We start from the raw sequence: 18,694 nt of genomic DNA, 5'->3' as shown, positions 1-18,694 counted from the left end.
GTCTGTGTCAGGCGGGCAGGGTTTTCTATTATTTTGAAGGTACCCCCGGGCGCCGCCATTGGCTAGCGGACCCCCACCTGCTGTTAGCATTCCATTGACTCCCATTCATTTCTGCGTCACTTTGAAAGCGAATAACTTTACATCTGAGGCGTTTAAAGACTCCATTCGTCCATTATTTATTTCTAAAGAAACACGAAAATGTATAAAAGGCTTTATTACCTTCCCTAGTGAAAAAAAAGTATACTTTATTGTATTTGAAATATATTCCCTTTTTCAATAGTACATTGCAAATATATTTTTAAAAAATATACTATCTTTAAATATATTAAAAGTATATTAGCATCATGCTTTTTATCTATTTCTATAATACAACTTTTAACACACTTTAAAATAATAGTACTTTAGTATATTTTCTAAAAAATATATTTAAAAGAAAGCATACTTTTAACATATTTCTAACAAGTGCACTATAAGTACATTGGTAATAAATATATGCTTAATTACACTTTTAAAGAAATATGCTAAAAACAAGCATACTTTTAATATATTTCTAACTAGTGCACTATAAGTACATTGGTAGTAAATATATGCTTAATTACATTTTTAAGAAATATGCTAAAAACAAGCATACTTTCAATATATTTCTAACAAGTACACTATAAGTACATTGGTAATAAATATATGCTTAATTACACTTTTAAAGAAATATGCTAAAAACAAGCATACTTTTAATATATTTCTAACTAGTGCACTATAAGTACATTGGTAGTAAATATATGCTTAATTACATTTTTAAGAAATATGCTAAAAACAAGCATACTTTCAATATATTTCTAACAAGTACACTATAAGTACATTGGTAGTAAATATATGCTTAATTACATTTTTAAATAAATATGCTAAAAACAAGCATACTTTTAATATATTTCTAACTAGTGCACTATAAGTACATTGGTAGTAAATATATGCTTAATTACATTTTTAAGAAATATGCTAAAAACAAACATACTTTCAATATATTTCTAATAAGTACACTATAAGTACATTGGTAATAAATATATGCTTAATTACACTTTTAAAAAAATATGCTAAAAACAAGTATACTTTTAATATATTTCTAACAAGTGCACTATAAGTACATTGGAAATAAATATATGCTTAATTACACTTTTAAGAAATATGCTAAACACAAGCACACTTTTAATATATTTCTAACAAGTGCACTATAAGTACATTGGTAATAAATATATGCTTAATTACACTTTTAAAAAAATATGCTAAAAACAAGTATACTTTTAATATATTTCTAACAAGTGCACTATAAGTACATTGGAAATAAATATATGCTTAATTACACTTTTAAGAAATATGCTAAACACAAGCACACTTTTAATATATTTCTAAAAAGTACAATACAAGTACTTTGAAGTTTTTGTGTATTTAAAGAAAACATACTTATGTTGCTCTACTTAAAATAGATTTGAGTATGCAGTGTACAAATGGCTACTTTTGTAATTGTGATTTAAGTATTTTTAATTTAAGTTTATACAATGTTAAAGATAGGCACAATGTACAATAAACACAAATCCATTACAAATTTTACATCAACATCACACCATTGGAACACACAAGAAAATGTGTTTTCTACTGTACAGAAAGTGGCAGCTACTGGATTGTGATGTCACAAGTGGCAGTTTAACCACTACAGCCAAGTAAACACTGGCTATATTGCATGGCCAAAAATGGAAGTTCACTCACACTGCATTAACACATTAGAAGCATAATCAGTGTTCAAAAAAAAATAACAAATCATTATTGACTTTAGGGAGAAAAGCTGAAAAATAATTGGCATTGATATCTGTGAAGCTGCAGAAGTAGTTCCCCAGGAATCAGTTTTTAGTCTCTTTCAATATTGTTTGGAAGTGGAATGACATACAGTTTGTCCTTAGACCTAACCATAACACATTTACGTTTGAGTGATTGAGGATGGACAGCAAATACATAATTGGTATGAGACACTTCATTTATAAATGTTGAGGATATATTGAGCTGAACATCTCTATACAACTTTCCTCCACTCTTGGCAAGCTCTTTAACTAAAACACAGAATCTGTTTGTGGTGGATGCAGAAGATGCCCCATTCTCGCACGTGAAAGCCACCAGGGTCATAATTTCACAGAATGTTCCATTACTTAACTGTACAACAGAATTATATCTCTTTTTAAGAGCTGTGTTATTACAAGAATGATAAACAACACCGCTACAAATGAAACGGTCATAAAATAAACCCGAATTAACTTTGTTACCTGTAAAATCTTCAATAGCCATCCTCTGCAGCACAGATGTGGTACCTTTCTTTGGGCAACCAAAACCTCTGACATTATCTTGAAACTTCTTTGACTTCTTTGTTAAGCCAGATGTACTTTGGAGTTTGTCAAATAATTTCCGTATGTTGTCATTGGCGTTTGCCATGGTAGTCCCTGCTTTTGTTGAGAGAGCCCTCCACCTAAGGAATGTCTTCACTATTTGATCTTGCACATGTGTTGTTCCATTGAAAAACTTAAGCAAAGTGCCATTAAATGTTTCAAATGGAAATGTGGATGTTGCCCAGAGTGGTCCCCAGTTGCGCACACTTGCTGCTAAGTGCATTAACAAATGCACATTGAAAGAAACATTAGTAGCACCATAAAGTTTCTCAAAGTTACACACAAACTTTCGAAGAGCTTGTTCTGCCATATTCACATGGCTTAATTTGATGGCATCCTGAAGAAGAGTGTGCATTGAAAAAACTAATAAAAAAAGATGACTCCAGTACTTCTTTTTCAAAACACCACTTAAAACAGGCAAAGCATAAAACAACAAAAAAGACCTCCATTCAGATGCTTTCCAGAATTTTCTATCTTTCAATGATCTTGGAGCCCTTGTGACTTCCAAAGGTGGGTTAATGGCCATCAGTCCCTGGTCTATGTCATTGACCTTTGAGCCCAGGTACCAGTCTTCCTTATGGTGCTTACTGTCTAGCCACAGGGATGTAATTTGTTTAGTGACACCAAGGCAGACACTGTGCTGGTATTCTGGAACGAATCCATTGATCATGTGGAAGCTCTCAAGTTCCATCAAAGGGGATGGTCCTTTTACACCCATTACTGGTTTGGCAGGTGTTGCCAGCATAGCATGCCGGAAATGATCTGTCTCCGTCCTTAAAGGTGGTTCTGGTGTTTCCCAGATATATGGGCCACCACCGTGGTGGAGGCAGAAGTCACACCCATATTTTCCATTGAACTGCTTTGTGTTTCTCAGGAGGGGACGGGCAACTGAATCTGAGGAGCAGAGAAGGCAATGAACTTTGGCTGTATGCTCTATGTTTTCAGAGTCCCTCCATTTGATTCCAACCTGTTCTAGTTCCTTGAGCTGTGACACAAAAGCAGTTAAAAATGTGACCATATTTGGCTTGCTGTTACCAACCCATAAGCATGGTATGCATATGTTTCTTTGACGATCTTTTGGTGACAGCTCAATAATTTGACACTGGATTGGCCATATCTGAACATTATTACTTTTAAAAACAGGAATTCCATCACAATTCCACAAGATGGATATGTCATCAGCTCCCATTACTCCACTCTGTTTGATCTTTTGATATTCTGCCCCACACTGAATATCAGAAACAATGCCTGGAATTGATTCCCTTTTATTCAAATGTATCTCCGGCTTTTCCAAAACATCAACTATTTGGGCTGATAGACTAAGTACAAGAAAGTAAGATCCAGACCTTAGGTTGTTCTCTATGTCAAATTCAGCTTTACAAGAAGAACAGTTTTGTGGTGCTGTCTCAGTAGCTCCCATGTAGTTTTCACAGTTGATACAATAAAAATGTGGCACATACTGGCCAAATTGTCCATATGCTTTATGAAAAAGATATGAGGTTGCTGGCACCAAGCCAGGGAAATGTTCATTGAACATAGTAAGAAGATCCTGAAGAGCTACTCCTGTCAAATTGTGCCTCAGTACATATGACATGAGTAAAAGCAGACTCTGTCCCTTTGTGAGGGGAGCACCAGGGTATACAGGATCATCACCATGTTGATTCTGTAATAAAAGATAAGGCGGATCACATTAACAGCTACAAAACTGTATAAACCATAAGAAGAAATATAACTAAAAGTGTTGTTCTTTGAAGAAAGATGGATTACACAGTCAACATAAATTAACACCATGCATATAGATAATCTATAATTACGTACCTTCCTTTGGTTTGAATCTTCATTTCCTTGGTTCCTCTCTTTTCCGCCTCTCTGTTCTTGTCCACTTACATCTTCTTCCTCTCTGGACTCTTGTTCACTTCCACCATCTTCTTCAAGGTGTTCTGGTTCACTTTCATCATCTACCTCTCTGTCCTCTTGCTCAATTCCATCCTCCTCCTCACTTTCCTCATTTACACTTCCATTAATTTCCTCTCTGTCCTCTTGCTCATTTCCATCATCTTCATCTTCTTCCGCATTCACACTTCCATCGTCCTCCTCACCTTCCTCATTTACACTTCCATTATTTTCCTCTTCTTCCTCATTTACACTTCCATTTTCTTCCTCTTCTTCCTCATTTACACTTCCATTATTTCCCTCTCTGTCCTCTTGTCCATTTCCATCATCTTCCTCTTCTTCTTCATTTACACTTTCACCGTCCTCCTTACTTTCCTCATTTCCATTTCCATTATCTTCTTCTCTGTACTCTTGAACATTTCCATCATCTTCCTGTCTGTCCTCTTGTTCATTATCTTTTTTGCGTTCAAGATTGCTCTTCTCTTCATTAGGATTTGTAAAAAGAATCTGAAACAAATGTACACAAAAGGTAAGTGCAGCTTCACAAAACAAGTGCAAAAACCAAACAGCAGTATTTAGATATAGGCCAAATGTAATTCAATCAAAATATCATTGTATAAACAGCCCACCAACACAGTCCGGGGCACAGAGGTGTGCAAGGCTCATTCATTTGTTTTTTTCATTTACGTACCTTTTTATAACCTTTTCTTCTAAACAGAGTTGTTCGGGTAATTGGAGATCCATGAAGAAATCTCTTGTACAATTTCGTCTGTTTCTGTGGATACAGTGCCAACAAAATTAAGTAACTTAGACTCTGTTAAACATAGCTTAGACTAAGCTAGGACTAGTCCTTAGTTAAATTAAGGCATTTAAGTAACAATTTTAAACATGCCCTAGAAAAAAAAAAACATTAATAGTGTGCATCTTGAGACAAAACAATGGCTATGACACATTTTAAGATATGTCAGTGCAAGTTTATTTCAGTTAAAACTGCTCAAATGAGTTTGAATAAACATTTTATCTCCATGCATATTTTGTCTGGGCAAAAGTTTATTTTATTTATTTTTTTACATAAAAGTTATAAATAATAATTAATAATTCGTTACATTTATATAGCGCTTTTTCTGAGACCTCAAAGCGCTTTACATAGATGGGGGAATCTCCTCAACCACCACCAATGTGCAGCATCCACTTGGATGATGCGACGGCAGCCATATTGCGCCAGAACGCCCACCACACACCAGCTTACTGGTGGAGAGGAGACAGTGATGAAGCCAATCAGTATATGGGGATGATTAGGAGGCCATGATGGACAGAAGCCAAGGGGCAAATTTGGCCAGGATGCCGGGGTTACACCCCTACTCTTTTTCGAAGGACATCCTGGGATTTTTAATGACCACAGAGAGTCAGGACCTCGGTTTAACGTCTCATCCGAAGGACGGGAAGGGTATGTATGTAAATAGTAAAATAGTTATAAAAAAGTAATAAATAATAATATCCTCCTGGGACCCAGGAATGTCACAGCAAGTGAATAGGGAAAGAAATTATATAGCAATATTCATATGAAATATTAGATATTATTATGAAAATTTTGCCAAATATTACTCACATTATTCAACTTAATTTTTTATTACATGTTAATATACAGTACATGTACACATTTATGCAAATTAGATATAGCTTATAGATCCATTGTTTTAGATGGGAAACCCCATTTATGGCCATTTTACCCACATATTGCATAAAGTCAAATGGTAGCCTATATCAATTCATTCCTTTATATATTTTATAACATGACAATTAAAAGTAGCTTATACAGACTTTGTTAAAAAATATATATATCCTGAAGCATAAATATTGATTGGTGATAAAAAAGCCATGTCTTAAGTACACTAAAGTAAACATAGCTATACATATGAATAAAAAAATCTAAAAAACATCAACATCTTTACATTTGTTTCTTATGCTAACAATGATGACAAAAATACTATGTTAAAAAAAATGTCTGGGTCTCACAAGGATACCCTTAATCATTACGATTGGTAATACTGTAATATAATGTTTTTTGTTTACCTGATTCTGTTGAAGTTTTCTGTGTTTTGAGGTTCTTGACATATCTGGTGGAGTCCCAACGGAATTCAAATGTGTCTTATACTTGCGTTTTGATGCCATGATTATTTCAGGGTAGCCTACACCAAAATGAAAATGTTATATCTGTATTTATTACCGGTATATGGGTTTGAATTTGAGAAAAATTGGCGCCACGGTATTTGACCAATCATGTCTCGTAGTGTTGAATTCAGCCAATCAGAGCTGCAGAGTGTAGCCTACTCATTTCGCCTGAAGCTCCCGCGCTAACGTGAGGTTTTTCATAGCAGGAGACGTTACGAAGACACGATGGCGTTTCAATTCGCAATTTATTACTTGTTTGACAAATCGTTAAAAGTGGAGAGCACATCTATTCTTCTATCCAATGTAGACCAGCTAAGTCAAATTACATCGAAACCTGACCTTGATGGAGACGACGATTGGCTTGAAATAAAATGTCCTACACGTAAAGAACCAGAGAAAACGGTGCCTGCTAAAGTCCTGCTATTTGGAGGTAAGTTGACGTTAAGCCTGTTTTTATTTAAACACTTTCAACTATTTAATTGCGTTATTGAGTCACTTTATGTGTAGCTGTTGTAGGCTAAACTTCTTTACTCTTATATTAGATTCTTTCAAAGATCTCGTCTCAAAGAAAAATTTATTCCTTTTGGGAAGCGATATATGGAACAAGGACGAAAACAGGGGTGTTCGCATTAAAAAGAAAAGGTTGGACACCAACAACGTGGTGAAGGCTAAAAAAGCCAGGCTGGTGAGTGGATGTGCATAATTATTAGGCTAATTGTAGGCTATATTAACAAACTATACATCTTTAGAAAGGTCAAAGATTCAGTTGGATATTATAATAAATATTTTATAATGACAGTAATTTACTAATTTGCCACATGCTATTCTAAGTTGAGTCCATACATTAAATATTAGCCTCTCTATGCAATCTGAACACTTGTCATCAGGGTCCCTTAACTCTCTACCTCAGGTGTTTTAGTCCACAAATGTGCTAATTTGAAGTAAAATGAAAGATTTTTTAATATAAAATTTATTTATAAAGTAGTCAAGTTAGTACTTTGTTTCTTTCTATTTTTTACTCAAATTGGAGTATTGTAATGTAAGCAAAAATATTTTTTGTGAAGGCTGCCAAAACTATTTTTTAAATCAGACATACTGCATCAATTTTCAGTATGTCATCATGAATGTGACATTGTGAAGATGTTAACAACTGTTTGATTTATTTCTCACTTACTTTTTTCAGGGAAAGCAAACCAATATCAAAGAAGCAGCCAGAGACCAGATATTACAAAACCTGAAGAATTCCCTTTCTCAGAACAGGGCCCTGGCCCTAGCCACACAAGATCAACACACTAGCTCTGATGATGATTTTCCACAATGTCTTAATAAAGTAATGCATGCTGTTTTCTTGAGGATTTGGCTACATTTTGATATGCTTTATAAACAGAACTAGGGGACATTTACTTAGAAACAATGAAGCATTTCTATAGAGCTGGTAAGTCCCGCCCATCCGTAAAACCCCAAGTGGACCTCTAGGTTGAAAAATCGTCAATGCAAGTGAATGAGAGAAAATAATTATTTTCTGGTCCCGTTTGAATTGTGCCATTAATGTGAACATATGTTGTCTGTGAATTTTTTATATAATTTTTAATGTAACGAGTTTGACAGTATATGGTATGATTCTTTGGCTAGCAGTTGTGGAAAAGACATAACGAGAAAGACTACATGTCGCATATGTGACGACGTCACCCCATAACACATTTTACCTCCACAAATCACATCTATGGAGACAGATCAAGAAGCCTGTGTGTTTTGTACCCAAATGTCACCATTCAAACAAAATAGGCTGTTCTTTCTTCAGCTCAAACGCGTCGAAAGCAGAGAAGAGTTGTAGACCACAAAGTGCTCTCACACAAAGTCTAACCGTATCAAAATTCTACCCGCTAAATTGTAGCATTCTTTACACGAAAAATTATATAAAAAATTCACAGACAACATGTTCACATTCATGGCAAAATTCAAACGGGACCAGAAAATGATTATTTTCTCTCATTCACTTGCATTGACGATTTTTCAACCTAGAGGTCCAGTGGGGTTAGCGGAAGGGGCGGGACTTACCAGCTCTATAGCATATCACTTTAATATGTACTATTCTACACCCAAAGCTTTACAATCATATCAGGAGTCTCTCCTCACCCACCACTTATTAACATTTTTGTCCATGTAAAGCAAGCAACGATTAAGAAGGCTGCCAGACCCCTGGCATTCACTTCTGATCATGATACTAGATCTGATGAGGCCACAAACATAGCGAGCCATCTCTGTCCAGATCATCACACCAGTTCTGATGATGCTACAAACATAGGGAGTCCTGAAATGGTAAGTCCTTTGTTTTTTTCTTTAAAATTCTTTCTCTATTGATTTTCGAGAGGGGGTAAAATCTTTGCGTGACAGGGGGACCTGTCACTCAACCCGTCACCGCTAGAGGCAGCTGTCACTCGACCAGCCACCGTTTTATGCGCCTGCCACTCGACCAGCCACCGTTATATGCGCCTGCTACTCGACCAGTCATCGTTAGCTGCCTCTAGCGGTGACGGGTTGAGTGACAGGTTGAGCGGCAGCTCCCCGGTCACACAAAGATTTTACCCCAGATTTTCACTGATCTCTTTTCGTTTTTTCAAAGTTTCAGGCCAATGACTCGGATGAAGAGTGTGGTTTACCCTCAACTGAAACAAAGGCAAGTTGACTTTCTCCAAAGGTTATTTCTCCATTTCTGTCACCTGATGGGGTTTGGTTTTCCTTGTAGGGCTGCCCTCGACTAAAGACTTTTGCAGTCAATTAGTAGTCGTTCATTTAAGCAATTAGTCGACTAATATTGCGCGTTAATATTAATAATCCATAAATCTTAATAACAAGCCTTTAATTGTCTATATAGCCTATTACATAGCATAATCAGAGCTCAAACGCACGCATAAAGCTTGCTACAGTGTACCAGCAAATGTAATGATTATGAATGTGTCATGAAAAAACAGAAGGAGACTGTCTAAACATTTTAGTAATTTATTGTTAATGTTTTCTGTTTTTGGCTGCAGTAAAAAATACACATAAATGATTAAATGTGTGCTATTATTAGGTCCAAATTCAGTAAGCGCACTTTTCAAACAAATATTTGAATATGGAACTAATAATAGCACACATTTAATCATTTATGTGTGTTTTTTAGATTTGCCAATTTAAACATTAAGTTTCAAGAAAACCTCAATTAGGTAGTTGCACTGTGTGAATTTCAAGCAAAAATAATATTCGAAGATCGCTGGGTATTATTTGATTATTATTCGAAAAACGCTTGAAATTCCCATCCCTAATATGTATTTCAATGCTTTACAGGCTTTAGTGTGTTGTTTCTTTGACAAAATTGCTCAAATAAACAGTATGTCTGTTACAAAATGGATGTTTGAGCCTTGTTTAGCCTATTATTATTATAAAAAATAATTTTTCAAAACAACCACCGCGCCACCGCTAGTAGTTGAGAAAAAATTTAGGAAAAACGAAAAATAAATGAACGAACTGTAATAAATAAAGAACATGGTAGCATAATCAGCATCACAAACAGATTAAATGACATGACGTAAAATCTCAAAAGCTCCTATATTTCGCAGTAGGTTAATTTAGATTGATAATAACGGGTAAAAAGGCTAATACATTTTGTTTCTATTATTCTAACCCTCTAATAGCTTAACCCAAAATACAAGCTCAGGCATGCACTTCTGTCCATACAAACTCTGCTGTTCTGCTCTAGCCAGAGAATACTCCAGTTTGAGGAACACTTTAGTAGGCTAAGAAGAAGCAAATATATTTATTAACCCTCTGGGGTCTAAGGTGTTTTTGGGGTCCTTGAGATGTTCTGACATGCCCTGACATTTGTGCTTTTTTCAGTTGCTTATAAACATATTAATGGCAAAAAAAATTTACACACTATTTAGCACAAACAGGGCTACCATAATATGTGAGCAACAAGAATGTACATGTCTGCATTTTTGAGAGAATAATGTTTATGCGTGGTTATTGAAAAAACTAAAAACTAAAGTTTCTGAAATAAGGCCATAAAACACATACTAAATATGTGCCAATAAGACTTTTGTCTAATAGATGTCATTGCCTAGTGTTTTTTCTTCAAAATGATGTGAAAATCACCCTGCCTAATCATTCACATAACACAATACATTGATTTGAATTTTGCAAAGTACTTTCTGTTTGGAAAGGCAATATGCGGAGTGGGCGTCACAGATCATGCATATTTAGTGGTTCACACCTTAGGAGACAATGGGGCCTGCATACTTAATTAGCCATTCATTCAGGTGAGTCACTGAGCCACAAGAATGCAAGAGCAACAGTTGGAAGCATCTCAATTCTTTTTTATTTTTCCACATATTGTGCTTGCAATTTGGCCTATAATATCCAAGGAAAACATGTCTAGTAATTGTGCAGTTAATTCTCATACTGTATTTTCAGTTTTGGAATATTTATCCTCTCCCCAAATTTGTCACTAATAAAACACAATAAAAATTATTTAAAGAAAAGGCTTATATTTACCTTTTAATAGTTTGTTTACATCTACCTTGTAAATATATATTTTTATTAAAAAGGTTACAATTACAACAACAATTCAAGTGTAATCTTTCTTTGTAAAAACTAAAGTATACATTTTATCATACATATTTCAAAGTTAAGGATTTGATTGATTATTTGATTACTTTATTTTTGACAAAACATACTATATTTAACATGAGCAAATATTGGCAAACAAAAGCTTATTTGAGTTGGCAGATATTTTATGTCTTATATGTCTGTAACATAGGTCTTTCATTTTTATTATAAGAAATATAAATGTTAATTTGCAGTTTAATACGTTGCTTATACAAATACATTTTATTTCAACATATTTCAGTCGATTTTTACTCAGTATAGCAATACAGTTTGCTAAAACCGAAACATTCATTCACAAACAGAAACGCCTGACTGTAACGTTGTTTTTATGAAATATTAGGGCATATAAATGTTAATTTTCAGTTTAATACGTTGCTTATACAAATAGCCTACATTTTATTTCAACATATTTCTGTCGATTTTTACTCAGCTCAGTATAGCAATACAGTTTGCTAAAACATCATCATTCATTCACACAGAGACACAATTTAAATTTAAACTGTCTTCGTTTATCACAGCTCGCATCTCTGCGGCTGCCGTTCATTCATTCACAGAAACGCGATTAACTTGAGAAGGAAAAAAAACTTACTACATATTCGGATCCTCTCTCCTGCAATACCCGCACTCTGAGGTAGATTTTCCGTTATTATTATTCCTCACAGCGCTGCCAGATGGTGTAAACACGTAGGCTATAATGATCTGATTAAACTTGTGTTTTCTCGAGCTGATATGGGGGCGTTCACAGGATTGCCTCAGTAATTTGCGTTTGAATAGCACGCGCTCTCCGTGGGCGGAGTCACATTACATTTGAATGAGGTCTAATTAGCTCGACTGGAATCGCTCTCTTTTAATACAGATTTCACAAGATGAGAATATTTGTTTTTTATATAAATTACCTCATTTTAAAGAAGAGAATTCAAGCTTCATGCCTGTATGTCTGTATGCCTGTTTGACTCAGTATTCGCTGAGTTATTGTTCATTTTCGGACGCGTTTCAGAATGGTCTTCACTGACAGAGAGAAGGCAGAACTAGCATCACGTTTATTTTTCTTTATTTGGCAAAAAGCACAACAGTTTGTTTTTATTGTGAGTATACACAAAAATAATACACATTTAACAGAATCAATTGATGTATGAAACTTGCTTGTAATATCAAAGTCAACAGAGCAAAATTAATTTCTTTTGAACTGAACTGAAAAAAATCCAGCAAAACGCGTGGGCGCGTTTGCCGACCTCAGAGGGTTAAGTATAATGAGGTTGGGTTCCTTCAACTGTCCAGCCTATTAAAAATTGCTAGGCTATATAAGATAATTAAAAAAAATTGTATTGTATTTTGCCAGATTTTATAGTGTAAAACATATTCAAGTACGAATGAGAACCGTTTCGAGGGGGATGCCAGGTGTGCAAAAAAATAAAAATAAAAAACTAATATTTGAATGTTCAATTTTAAAATCGAATACCAACCCACCGAACAAATATTTGAATATCCGAATATACGGGTCCAGCCCTACGAATTACATAATCTGAGAATATTTATTTTCCATTTGAATTGCTTCATTTAAAAGTAGACATTACAAGCTTTCTATATATCTATTTCTCATGTCTGTAAGGCAAGTGTACGCTGAGTTTCAGCTCACTGAGAACGGGACGGCAGAAAACGCATCCTGATTGGTTTCTTTTCTTTCTTTTTTTTTTACAAAAGCTCAACAATTTGTTGTTATTGTGAGTTTACAGAAAATAAAAGTAGACCCTTTACATTACTCTGATCTGTATGATAAAAAATTACAGAGTATTTTAAGTTAAATGCAGTAGCTAAAGTCCTTAGCGTTAAGGCCTGCCGCTGTTTCAATGCAGAATTAAAATTAGAACATCATTAATTGTTACTTTTCTGTTACTTTCCCATGATGATTATTATTATTATTTGTATTATAACAAACATGTAAATGTGGTATAATGTTACTGTAATCAAAAGTTTCACTGTGCTTGTTTGTAAGCAGATAAAGGATGCTAACACTGGACAGAAAACGCTGCCCCAAATGGATGAAGAAATCATGGCATCCCTTCGTGGTAGGTATTCAGGTTGGCATTGGAGGGGTTGACATTACATTGCAAAGTCCCACAATGGGCATGATTTCCCTTTGCTTAACTTTAGTAACTTTATCCCTGTAATACTGGCTAGCTTTTACATTTCATCCATCTGTCATGTACTACAGATGCAGAGTCCTTTCTAGTTAAACAACACTAACTTAACTTTCCCCCTTATTTTCACGTAGAGCTCCCGGAAATGGTTAAATTAATGAAGGAGTGTGTGCAGTGTGTCCGGTCATTGATTTGCTCACCTGACGGAACCCCCTCATCGGCAATGTCATCTAATACAGTGGTCAATGAAATTGATATGGTATGTTACAATTAAGGGCTAATGTGTCTATCACTTAACAGCCATCATGAATTCATGGGTGTTTAGAATGTTGAATTTCCACCATGTAACTTTATGGTAAAATGGATCAATCTTAAAGTGATTTATCTGTCGGAACAGCAAAAAAGTACCGAATTCCCTACCGAGTCCCTTTCCCATTTAATTGAATTTGAATGGCTTATAGTTGACTGAAAGTTTAAACTGGCAAGGTTAAAAAAACGTGACAAAAACATTTCAAAACCAAGCTAGATTTAAGCATATTTTCACATTGGAATAATATTTATTCCTCAGAGATGGATGTCCCAACTATGTATTAATTTGTCAGTGGACTCTCTTTCTCTCTCCCTACACATCTCTCTATACAGCACCCCTTGGCTGGAACTGCAGTGATAGTCCCAAAGAGGGCCTTTCAGCGGCTGAACAGATCTCGTATGACCATTTTTGCCCAGGAGCTGGCTGTTCTGGTTTTCACTAGGGAAATCCTTGCAGAGTCCACCCTGACAGGGAAATCTGGGAAAGTGGACTCCCAAAAAAGTCAGCTTGATGTTGCCAAAGTGCAGGCCATAACAGGTTTGTAATTTTCTTGAGTTAACCCTCTGGGGTCTGAGGTGTTTTCTGGGCCCTGGAGGTGTTCTGACATGCTCTGACATTTGTGCTTATTTTTGTTACTTTTAATATTTCCATGGATAAAGTCTGATTACACTGTATTCACCACAAACTCTGCTACAATAATATCTCAGCAGCATGTATGTAAAAGTTTGTAGTTTTGAGAAAATTACGTTGTTGAAAAAAATAAATAATTGTAGTCACTAAAATAAGGTCATAAAACCCATACTGACTTATTGGTCACGTTATTATCATGTAGTCTACACATTTTGCTTCAAAACTATGTGAATATCTTCCTGCCCACTCAGTACATCACGCGAGTTGGAGAAATGTGTCACCTTTTTCAGACCTTCTGAGTTTGCACATAAGGTGGCCTTCTGCTGCTTGCAAACTGACTCTTTTGAGGAGACAGTGGATTTCCATTATTTTGGTGCCCTGATTCTACGCGATATGCGCGAATACACTGTAGGCTCACTCTCGCTCGTATCCAAGGTAAATCATCAACATTATCATCCCTTACATGTGTTTTATTTAACTAAATACTTAATAATCAGCTAAAACGCATGCGCAGGTCACTTTACTTCCTGAACAAGTGTGCACCTGAGTCTGTGTTGCTTTCACATTCACGCGAGCCGCGGCACGGTTCGGGAGCAACCAAACTCAGACCACCTCCTCCAGTTAGTCTCGGGTTCGGTACCCCAGTACGCACCCAGGGCCGCATGACAGCGTTCACATTAGCGATTTTTCATGCGAACCGTGCCCCGTTCCGAACTAAACTACCAGTGTGAAAGCACCCTAACAGAATGGATTTATTTACAACACAACATAGTCCTAAGATACAAAAAAACAGAGAGACGTGAACAGTCACACATCTTAGTTATCATTTCCAAGGTATTTGCTTCAGGTTAAAAACACAAAAATCTGTGTGAATGTTTTAGTCAGCAGGGCTCATCAGTGCCATCTGGTCCCTGTAAAAAAAAACAAAAGTAACAAAAGACAAATGTGAACATGCTGATATCAAGAGAAACCTGCCAGATTTGGGGAAGAAAATTATTTTAGATCTAATTGAATTTTTCTGATTAAAATTGCCATTTAAAAAAAAAAAGAAAAAACCCTGTTTGTTGTGCCTTGTAGGCATATACTTATACGGCTGCATAAAATAATAATAATAATATTAATTTTACATAAATACAGGCAGCCTATAGCGATAAATCAATAAAAAGGAACACTTCAGTACACTGCACTAGAGAAACATATATGGATTATCATGTTACTTCAAATGTTTTCATTCGTTATGATGTTACAAAATGAGATTGGAGTAAAAACATGAAGCCTAATGTGTGATGCGTTTTGCTTTTGAAACGCACAGCACGTGCAGAGAACATTTACTGAAGCGACCGACCGACCGCTCCAAACTATGAAACATTATTGTTACCACATTATACATATCTACGTTTGAGCAGATATCCACAAACACAGTATTTAACAGTAAACACTGGTCTAAACATTATAAAATTCATCATGTTAGAATAAACACTCATATCAACCTAATTTTATATCATGCTGTTTAATTATTATCGAACATAAAAACATCCTTGTATCATACATGTATATTTATTTATCATTGAAAGGTTGCCTGCCTGTCTATTGTTCATATTTTAAAAAATTTCCATCGATTTCATAAAGTTCAGTCTGGCACCAGTTCAACTAGTACAATGTACAGTTTATGCACCAATAACACTCTAGCTAATATATGTGAGAATACATTTCTTACCTTCAAAATCGTATTTTCAAACCGCATTCTTCTTCGTCTGAGGTAAATCCAAGGTAAACTCATAGCCTGTCTTCCAAACTCGATGAAAAGCAGAGGAATGATGAAGTTTCTCTTCTCTCTTCATGCTTTGTTTTAAATTGATGAGGGAGTTTACAGGTTTTGGGTTCCTTCACGTGGACGATTAGCATGTGAATCGCTTGTGCGCATGTGGGTCTGGTGACATTAGAGATAATGAGCATGCGTTTGAGAAACTGTACCTCTCGTTGCTTTCATACGGATTACTTAAACAGAGAATATTTGGTTTTGATATGATTTACGTATTTTAAAAATAGAGACTTAAAGCTTTGTTAAGACAAGTTACAGTTAATTTTCTGTTGAGTTTCAGAATGAACCTAGTAGTAAAGAGGAAGAGATGATTTGGTTCACATGCCACATGAACTGAGGCACTACAGCAATCTGTCAAATTCATAATGAAATTGAGTTTTCCTTAACAATAATAAAAAACACAACTGTTATTGCCATTTTTTTTAATGAGAGGTACACTGCAATTTTTTGTTCATTCATCAAATAAAAAAAGCTAGACTGCAAAATGTATTATTGGGATTTTAAAACGACATTGGTTCATCAAAATGATCTTACATGTGTGTACTCGCTTTTGTTGCATACAGTATGTGTGAATACCGTATATACTGAAAGCATTATTGACATGACATACTGATAAAATTCCTCACTGCTAATCCTCGTGTACTTTTTATTTAGTAATACTTGTTTAATACAGGATTTTAACAGACTGAAGTAGTGGGAAAAAAAAGTTGTATGAACATGCCCTCTGACCTTACCTCGTTCACTTTAACAGATGCTGTTCTTGCAGAGTTTCCACACACAAGTGTGTCTGATGTGCGAGCGGCCATCAGGCGCAAGTGTAACAACGAGCATTTCAGCAAGAAAAAGTAAATAACAATGTGTAGTTTGTGTGTGGCCGCTGTTCCAAAATGTTTTTTTTTTCTCTCTTTTTTTTTTTCTTCAGTGTTCTTTTAATTTAAAAACATGGTTGGTACATTTTATTATGTTTTAAAATAATAAAACCGTGTACGAGATTTAAATAAACACTGTTTGTGTTGTCAATACCATGTGTCTCTGTTATTAAAGTTATGTTATTTATTGTACTAAGGGCCTTGAAAACAAGTGCATTCAGTATTGTGTAAAAAAAAAAAAAAAATCCCCCAAGAAATTCAGTCTTCAGTATTCTGGTAAGATTTTTAAAATACTGCATTGTGACGATGTAATGTTTAAAGTATATTGTACAAAGTATAGCTAAGTAATATTTGTTTATTAATGTGCATTTGTTATTGAAGACAAAGTGTGCTATTTGTAGTATTTGGATTAAGCCAAAGGTATTACGGAGAATATCATTTTTACTCAAAAATAATAGACTTGTATATTGCTCGTAATGATTTTGTAATGTACTTGTAACACAGATAAAGTACACTTTATTGTCACTAATCAAGTATGTAACTAGTCCCTACACAGGCATATACTTAAAGTATACTAAGTATACTTGAAGTTGTTCCAATTTAGCACACAAAAGTACACTAAATACACTTAAAGTTATGCTTTACTACAATTTAAATACAACTAAAATATACTCAGTACAAAATTAGTTGTTTCAAAATAGCACACTTAAAGTTAACTAATCCTTAACACACTTGAAGTATACTTATAATTAGTGTGGCTGCAAGTATACTTAGTATATATTTTTTATACATTTACGGTATATTTCTTGTATGTTTCGAAGACACTTGTAATTAATTTGTAATGTACTTGTAACACAAATAAAGTACACTTTAATACACTAATCAAGTATGTAACTAGTCCCTACACAGGCATATACTTAAAGTATACTAAATATACTTAAAGTTGTTCCAATTTAGTACACAAAAGTACACTAAATACATTTAAAGTTATGCTTTACTACAACTTAATTACTACTAAAATATACTTAGTACAAAATTAGTTGTTTCAAAATAGCACACTTTAAGTTAACTAATCATTAACACACTTGAAGTATAATAATAATTAGTCTGGCTTCAAGTATACTTAACATATTTTTTTTTCACCAGGGTTGTATCTTACGTTATGGCCCCGTAGAAGCAATTTTTGTAAAAATAGGCTAACGATTGCGTCATAGCCACGCGACTCTCTGTCGCACAGTAGAGAGATTACCGTATGGACAGGAGGAGAAGCTCACGGGCGATCGGGGGGACGTGAAGGCAAAATAAAATAATTAATCAGAATACATAGCAAACGTTTCTCCTGCTCCTAGCTCATAGACAGCTCCTACTCACACTCTCCGTCTCTGTAAGTTTCGGAAGGGAATTGTCGTGGATATTTTCCCTAAACCTAACTATCTGGGTTGTCTCCAATCGACATTCCATGGGTTGTCTCCAATCGACATTCCCTTTTCTATCCTATATGTCTATCTGGGTTGTCTCCAATCGACATTCCCTTTAATCTAACCTATATGTCTATCTGGGTTGTCTCCAATCGACATTCCCTTTAATCTAAATAACCTGCTTCCCTAACTAGATTTCTTCCTGCGCAGGAATAATTGACTAACAGACCTTAGCAAATGTCCTCTAAATGCTTTAATCACGGCCAGGAGATCTTCCCGAGCAGTTCTCAGGGAATCTCTCCCAAGAAGCAAGGCCGGAGGATCTCAGACAAATTCCATTGAAAATCCCACAGTGCACAAGAATACAAC

General features: G+C 35.1%; 2 protein-coding genes across 2 annotated transcripts; one reads left to right on the top strand and one right to left on the bottom strand.

Moving 5' to 3' along the window:
* Positions 1-1,750: 1,750 nt before the first annotated feature.
* Positions 1,751-5,209, bottom strand: LOC311282767 (uncharacterized protein; the record flags this gene model as incomplete). The annotated part of the gene is made up of 5 exons (XM_084396775.1): positions 1,751-1,759; positions 2,929-4,089; positions 4,245-4,826; positions 5,011-5,133; positions 5,198-5,209. 5 exons carry the CDS (start codon positions 5,207-5,209, stop codon positions 1,751-1,753), a joined length of 1,887 nt encoding a protein of 628 aa, XP_084252901.1.
* Positions 4,839-17,460, top strand: LOC311283472 (uncharacterized protein). Its single transcript, XM_084397898.1, has 10 exons — positions 4,839-5,766; positions 6,799-6,921; positions 7,034-7,176; positions 7,675-7,821; positions 8,661-8,810; positions 9,115-9,168; positions 13,135-13,204; positions 13,411-13,535; positions 13,919-14,123; positions 16,790-17,460. Exons 1-10 carry the CDS (start codon positions 5,625-5,627, stop codon positions 16,885-16,887), a joined length of 1,257 nt encoding a protein of 418 aa, XP_084254024.1. The 5' UTR covers positions 4,839-5,624; the 3' UTR covers positions 16,888-17,460.
* The last annotated feature ends 1,234 nt before the right edge of the window (positions 17,461-18,694 follow it).

Source organism: Rutilus rutilus, assembly GCF_951802725.1.
Source record: "Rutilus rutilus genome assembly, chromosome: 23".
Lineage (NCBI taxonomy): Eukaryota > Metazoa > Chordata > Actinopteri > Cypriniformes > Leuciscidae > Rutilus > Rutilus rutilus.
The sequence above is the reverse complement of the archived record's forward strand: the minus strand, read 5'-3'. Positions and strand labels throughout refer to the sequence as shown.